The sequence below is a fragment of the Verruconis gallopava genome, assembly GCF_000836295.1.
Source record: "Verruconis gallopava strain CBS 43764 unplaced genomic scaffold supercont1.39, whole genome shotgun sequence".
Lineage (NCBI taxonomy): Eukaryota > Fungi > Ascomycota > Dothideomycetes > Venturiales > Sympoventuriaceae > Verruconis > Verruconis gallopava.
The window spans coordinates 44,957-52,618 of NW_015622175.1; the positions used below are offsets into that span (position 1 = coordinate 44,957).

Below are 7,662 nucleotides of genomic sequence, written 5' to 3' on the forward strand. Positions count from 1 at the left end.
TAAAGAATCGGATGTCTCGTTTGTATTCGCGCATCGCGGTGACATAGTGTAAGCATGTGACTGAGCGTGGTGGTCACAACTCTGTACGTGCTCAAGACACTGATGCCACCTGATATGGGCTCTGCCTACTTGGAAGGAACCTCACATCCTATGACTTTGAAAACGATGGCAAGCGAAGTGTTGCAAATCCAAATATCGCTTACATTCGAGCGCTGTACTCGCTCGCCGTTTCGCTCGGGGTTGCAAATCCCCAAGCTCTGTAGATTCTCTGATATGTCTGACTTCAATACGAGTTGGATTGCGAATTCGTCTAACTGGTGGAAGGGACACAAGAAGTTTTCCGGTATGAGCCGTTCTTTCTTGAAGATGCGGCATTCCTTCCTGCATGCAGGATACAAGCAATGTGGTGCCATTGTGTCGTTACTTTATGGGAGCTGGACATAACAGCACAATTAGTGCCAAAGCAACCAAGCGAAACTGCAGGATGCCATGATACTCTTTGCCAGAGTCGTAAGCCGATGATTTTATGTGCATGACTTCTCAGCGTTTTATTGGACACATTTGTGATTTGGGATACGAGTCACTGCGGTCGCTCGTTGTTGAGGGATTTTTGCGAGATCTTGAGTAGTAGGGGATGTCTCTATGATCTAAGATTTGACGGCGGCACGTTCTTGGTGTGTTTGCGAGTGAGTGGATGTGTGAATTGCTTCGCAGCCTTGGCTAAAGTCGATCCAATGTCTTTCGTGTAGCCTGAGAGACAAGAATTCAATGGCTGTGCTGAACTATGTTAGCCGCAATAAAGAAAACCCCCTAATGATATGAGGCCTTTATCTATTCTTTTTCTTAATCTGATCACAGTGACACATAAGCCATGGCTACTGAGCCCTACTTATTACTTTCGCGGCCGAAATGATCACAATTTTTCCACAGCAAAGATCACGAAATATCAGTATTTTCCTCACTCGAGTCAGTCCGAAAATTGAGCTAGAATTGAGATGTTGGATCTCTAGTCTTGTCCTGGTAGTCTTGAGAAGATGCAAAGGTGATATCAGAAAACTAGGCGTAAACTTGTCGGCATAGAGAAAACACCTGGGACACGTGGAACTGGCAGAGGCGGATTAAAAGCTCAACGCGCAAGAACTGCTGATAACTATTCAGTTCTCTGGTACGGAACGCTGTGCAATCTGTTCAGGGCGGTTCTGAAATTCTACCAAGCTGCAAGCCGGACTATTCACTCATTGCTGTCAGCATTGCCCTTGATCTTCGGTAGAATGCCTAATGCCATAAAGCAATATGCTACGTGGCAATCTGAGCCGCATTCAAAGACGAAACGTTACATAGAAGCGAAATTGTTGCGTCGAGAGAAGTCAAATGGCGCAGGACTTTGAGAAAGAGACTCCAAGAAAACGTGAGCAAGGCCATACGCGCAGACTATCATCTCTACGTTCTCTTTAAACACGAGAAAGTGGGCAGGTAGATCGATGAGTGTAACCATATGGTATCTTGAAGAAGACGAGAGCCCTCCGCAATGAGGTGCCGAATAATCACGCGCGTGTACAGCTTGGAAGTGTGCCTTAAGAGATCTATCGTAGTGCCTGTGCTGTCGAGGGCTTTCACTCTGGCCAAGACAACCACAAACTGAGCAAACTCGATTCCGGTAAGTTTTACATTCACTGATGCGTAATCATAGGTGTCGATGTTTCGATGCGCCTACGTATCTACTTCTCTCTTTCCTCTCTTTCCCCTCTTTCGTTTTCGCCTTCGATCGTTTAGCTAGGTGTTCCCGTACCATCGTAATTAGCGTTTGCTTGGTTATGCAGTGGCCTGTCTATCAAGCACAGTAGGTTGACGAGGACTTTTGAGTCTTGCGGAACTTTCACCGTCTTCCACCATTTCGGTGATTACTTTGAAACTCCGAAAGAACCAACTGAGTCATATTCCTAACTGCTGCCGCGAGAGTCTCTGTGTTAAGAGACAAAGATTGGTCAAGACCTATCTGGCCCGTTGCGTGAGATGGCCGCTTTGCTGCTCAATTTTGATCCGTGTCCGATCGCAACAACAAAGGGAAACACACGCTTGAATAATTGAGTTGCTGCGAATAACAGCAAAGATCTACGGAGGAGAAGCCCGACGGGCGTACTACCACACGACGTCAGGTTCGCCACAGCGACATCCAGCTAAAGACACCGAGTTCCGAATGTGAGATCGCCGGGGATTCGGATAACGTGACACCTGTTTGAACTGCAATGGATGTCCGGTACCAAAGTCTGGCCATGGTGAAGGGCGGGAGCCTACTCCGCCGGCCCGGTTCACTCGAGTACTTGGTTCAGGATTCGGTTTTTGCGAAGACCAAACCGTAAGGGCCTGTTCGAGAACACGGTCAACAACACAAGTCACTGCCAGGAATTTGGGACTATTCGAGGCTGACGCGAGGCCACTACGCAGCTGAGCAAACTCTCTGCTGGCTGTTTGACAAGAGCATGTCACGAGCCTTTCGGGACTCGACTGCTGCACTGCGTCATGCCACCAGGTGCGGGCAATGACCAAACAAGTCGCGATGCATGATGCGCCTTGTTGCACCGCTGATGATGCAGTCTGGCTACATGGCCGCAGGTGTGCGCAAACGCGGCGAAGGCTGGATGCCAAAGGGTGCGGGAGTCATTGGCAAAGCGGGCGTGGGCGGGATGACTGGTGGGCGGAGGACAAGAGGCACGCGTCGGCAGTCGCAGACCCGCAGTCGTGCATGCGGACCAGGAGGGCTCGAAGGTGGGGAGCTTCGCCTTGACGGGAGCTCCAGGGACCGCCAGTTGACTCTTGAGCATCTGCACTCAACAAAAGACACAACAACCGCGCCCACTCCTCAGCCGGCCATCTCGCAGACAGAGCCGGTAGAACTACGCAGACAGCCAAACAGCCGCGCTAGCAGCACACTCTCTAACATTCGGGACGGGCTCCCGGAAACATCGTTCCGCACAGGCCCCAACCTCGCCCTCCCCTCGTATCGTCATTACACGTCTGTCACCAACGGATACGTTCCTTTGCCACAGCAGCTTGTGGACACATACACCTCATAGTTGAATCCCTAGGCACCAACACGCTTTTAGCTGCTCCTAGCCACGCGCAAGGTACACGCACGACTTGTTCCTCCTGGCATCTGACGCCACCGTCTCAGCTGAACGAGCCTCCTGCTACGGTGTCGCCGTTCACAGGCAGCTTGCTGCGTTGAAGAGATAGCCACCGCCGTCTTGGAGCGTCAGGCTTTGCCCAGTCTCTCCACCTAACATACCGCCTACTCCGTGCACCCTCCCATTGTTCATGTCCCCTCCGGACAACCCCCACCAGAACCCACCGCCTCAGAATCTAAGCTTCCTGTACCAACGGCACCGCAGCCGCGTGCAAGACTTCCAGCAACTCCCGCGACCTACTAGTCTCGGGAATCATGATTTGGATAGAAGGGAAACGTATGGGGAGAAGTTCTCCCGGATGTATCCTCGGGACGTGTGAGTTCTTATCCTTCTCTCTGACCATGCCTGGTGCATCCTGCTTTTAGCTGTACGGAATAATTTCGTTTCCGGGTACGCATTACGCTGTGGTGGTCAACTATGCGAACTCTTACTCTCCGCGAAGGATTCTGCGAAGTGGTTCATTGCCGGCTAAGCTGTGTTTCAATGTACTTGCGAGCACATACACTGCCATTCGATTTTCCTTCTACAAAGTGTAGCAGAGAACTAATTCTTACCGGAATAACAGGAGGCAAACTTCGGGCGGTGGTCAGAGATATGGCTCGCCCTCTTCGCCACACCCTGTGACCTCGCCGCTACTCTCTGCCTTGAGCGCAACGACGAACACGGCCGCCCAATATACGAGCGACTGGACAAAGTCTCTACCATACTTTGCTTCAGGACCATCTGTCGGCGTTGCTGATTCCCCTCCCAACGCAATACCCATTCAAGTGCCAAGAGATGCCATGTCTGCCTCTCCGCCCTCCGTGAAGCCCCACAGTCAACCAACCAACAATCCCTTGCCGAGTCTGAGCCCGCGCGTAAATCCCTCAAGAGAGCGCCGTGCGTCCTTGTATTCGCAAACTGACAACTTCAACTTGTATCGTGGCAATGCACCACTGCCGCACGAGGATCAACCTCATTTTCATCTTGGAGGTCTTCCCGATCTCGACTCTATTGGTGTCCCGCAGCAACCAGTCTTCAACGGCCTAATGCCGGGCGAGAAGGGATATTTTTGCGGCTGGGACACTTTAGGAAATGCTGGTCACGCTCCCTCAGCAGCTGCGGAAAATGTGATAATCACTGGCTACGAAGGCGGTCTCAATGTGTATCGCGTCAATAAGAAGGAGAAGCCTGTACTCATTGGTTATTTGAAGGGCTTGAAGGGTGCTGTTCTGGATGCAAAGATACTGCCATGGACCTTTAGCAATGACCCTGGCGTCAACGAGCGACCGTATATCGCTTTGGTAATTCATGGCCCCGTCATTGAAGACGTGGTGGAGCCTCAACACTCCAGCGACGAGTCCGCCGCAATGAGTGCCGATGATGACAGCCCTACACCTTCGACTCGACCTGCCTCCAGAAGAGACAACTACCCCTCTGCCGATGAGGCAATCAAAACCTACCGCACAACTGTCGAAGTTTATTCACTAGCTACGGCTCGTCACATCGAGACCATTTTCGCAGCACCTCCTGTTCCGTTCAAGATGCCAATGTCGCCATTTTCAGATTTCAGCATCCCGTCGCCGGTAGGCGACCTGAAGCTGGACGCAAACGGCAAGTTCCTGATCGTTGCATCTGGAGAGAGCGGGGAGATCTTCGTTTTTTCGCCTGGTAACAAGGCGAAAACAGGGAATTTGGAAACGGTGAGATGCATCGGCAAGCTCTGGACGACCGTCGAAAAACGCAATGCGCGGCGTACATCAAATGGCAACGCTGCTCGGCACGAGCCTTCGACTGAGGAGCCAGAGCCACGGTGTAAAACACCGCTTTTTTCCCTTTCCCATCGTTTCCTGGCTCTAGTTCCCCCAGCACACTCGACGTATTCGATCAATGGTACCGCCAATCTCGACAGCTCTGCTCGGAAGCCCCCAGGCATCGGCAACCACGTTGCTCCAGCGCAGGTTGCATCGACCTGCGACACGGATGAGAACGAGAGCAGCGATTTCATGAATCGAATGTCGCGAGAAGTGACGCAAAGGGCCGTTGTGGCAGGCACTTATTTGAAAGATCGTGGAATGAAGGCGTGGGACAATTATTGGAACCCCGGTAATAATCAGCCGAGGAGCAGAGCGTCATATCCTGTGGGAGACCAGGTTGTGATGGCTCCTCTCCCTCCGACACATGGTTTCAATGGGCCAATTGCCGAGACAACAGAGTCGCAGGTGGCCATTTATGACCTTCAGCGATTTCTTGATGCGGAGGAAGTTTCTAAAATTATGAAAGGAAGAAACCCTCTCTCGCCGCTAGCAAGCTTTGATCTTGCATCTGGATGTAGTCTACTATCCTTCGCCCCTTCAGGACTGCATCTCCTCACGATTAGCCGCAAAGGTGATGTGCACAATGTGTGGTCTCTGATGAAGATGAAAGACGCCCGCGCCGGACCCTCTTCGACAATTACAACAAAGCCGATTGTGCGAAAGATCTTCACGAGTACGCGGATGACGACGACAAAGATTATTGATGTGGACTGGTCTGAGCCGCACGGCCAACGATTCGCGCTGCTCAGCGAAAACGGTACTGTACATGTTCATGATATACCGGCATCAAGATTCAAATGGCCGCCGGCCCGACGCTCAGGGCAGTCCTATTCCGCGCAGCGGTCTCACGAAGAAGCACGTGCAGCTAAGGGTAGAGTTGGATATGGCGGATACGCTTTCAACGCTCTTAACGGCGCGTCACAGTGGGTTCAGAATGCGCGCCAGCGAAGCCTCAGCGGACAGCTGGCTTTCGGAAGCCTGGCATTGACACCTGCAAACTTCAGCAAAAAGGCAGTGAAAGCAGGATTCAAGCAGGGCGCCAGCGCAATTGCACAGGGCGCGACGAATCTGTGGCACGTGAGTGACAACAAGCTCTACCTCCAGTCGAAGCTGGATGTGCTGCGGCCGAGATCGATACGTCTACTCACTGGCCGTAACATGCACGGCTATCTTGGTGTTGTGGCTGCCGGGTTGGTGTGCTTGTACCAGATCAAAACTGTCACATCGTCGCGCTCGACCCAAGGGCCGAGGATGTATCATGCGAAGATCTCCAAGAAGGGCATCGACTACACACTCAACGCAATCCCGTCGGATCAATTTGCTCCTGCCATACGGGCCATTATGGAGAGCCGTGCAAGCGGAGCTACGACCATGCCGGAAGGTGCGACAGTGTCAGGACATTGGTCACTGCGGGCGCCGCACACGTCGCTCAGAACGGCGGTGTTGCACGGCCGCAGCGAAGATTGGAGGAACATGGTAGAGTTCACAACGAACCCCGCTCATATTGCTTTTCATCAGGACGGGCGCGTGTCGCTGTTTGGCTTTGCGGAACCTGAACAGCCCCCCCCACGAATGCCTGACCGTAGCTCGACACAGGAGGACTTTCAGCAGTACGATGCCGATCGACGAGCGTACGAGGAAGAGGTGCTGATACCGCATGTTCGCGCAGAGCACCACGTAGACGACGACTCCCCATGGCTGTTTGGAGCTCCGCTTCGCGGCCTGCGCACCATCAAAGAAGGAGCCGGAGGCTTCACGCCGACCGAGGACGAAGAAGGCGATTTCGAGTACAACATGGTCAAGCTGGACGACGGAACGGGGACGCTGGTGTTGAACACGGTGCCGCGGACCTCCAAAGCAGAGGACGAATTCTTTGAGGACGGCGCAGAGTTGGTTGATTTTTCCGAGGGCATCGACAGGGCTTAGAAGAGACCTACATGGCGTTTCCCACCTCTTTTCACTGTTTTGTCTTTCCCTCCTGTCTTCGCTTTGCTCACCGCTTAGTTATGAAGAGGCTGCCTGTTGCATCGCTGCTGCTTGTACCCACGGCGCGTGAACAAGAGAATGGATGAAAGGGGGCCGTACACAAGGGATCTAGAACACGACGCGAGGAGAGAGCAACGGGATGAGTTTTGAGATGGACAGATACCCAATGAAATACGCTTTGAACACAGAGATTTGGAAAATCCTGCAGGATCTTGGTGGTACCTTTTTTATTGCCCTCCTTTTTCCTTCTTTCTCTACATCTCGTACGTGTTTGACGCGTGAACAAGCGGTAACGACCACCCTGCGTCTGGCAAAGACATGTGCCACATGGACGAATATGAGGACCTCGCAAGGTCACAGCGAAAAGGTTGAGATCAAGAGTAGCCAAAAGTCTCTGCCTGGGACGCGGAATCGTGCAAGGGCCGCGGACATGCTGGCGACATGAGCACTGGGCGGCGGCCCAAGTCGCATCAAGACCCCTCCTCACGGCCTCACTATAGATACGATGGCGCCCAACCACTCGCCCTCGCTGCTGGGCAGAACGCCGACCGTCGCTGTTTATTTTTGTCATTATTTTTTTGGTTCTCTTTGATGTGTCCTCCCCTCGCGCCCTCCCCCCTCTCCGTGGAAATCGGCCCGGGCAAGGCGCCATGCAGAAAGTCAAGTCCCTGACCCCTTCTCCCCGCGCCCCCCCC

At 52.9% G+C, this 7,662-nt stretch overlaps 2 protein-coding genes across 2 annotated transcripts; both read left to right on the forward strand.

Moving 5' to 3' along the window:
• Window positions 1-2,564: 2,564 nt before the first annotated feature.
• PV09_08284 (uncharacterized protein) lies at window positions 2,565-3,074 on the forward strand (the record flags this gene model as incomplete). Its single annotated transcript, XM_016362150.1, has 1 exon — window positions 2,565-3,074. The coding sequence occupies one exon, from the start codon at window positions 2,565-2,567 to the stop codon at window positions 3,072-3,074; it is 510 nt and encodes a 169-aa protein (XP_016209967.1).
• Window positions 3,075-3,315: 241 nt separating this feature from the next.
• On the forward strand, window positions 3,316-6,907 carry PV09_08285 (uncharacterized protein; the record flags this gene model as incomplete). Its single annotated transcript, XM_016362151.1, has 2 exons — window positions 3,316-3,500; window positions 3,751-6,907. 2 exons carry the CDS (start codon window positions 3,316-3,318, stop codon window positions 6,905-6,907), a joined length of 3,342 nt encoding a protein of 1,113 aa, XP_016209968.1.
• Window positions 6,908-7,662: the final 755 nt, after the last annotated feature.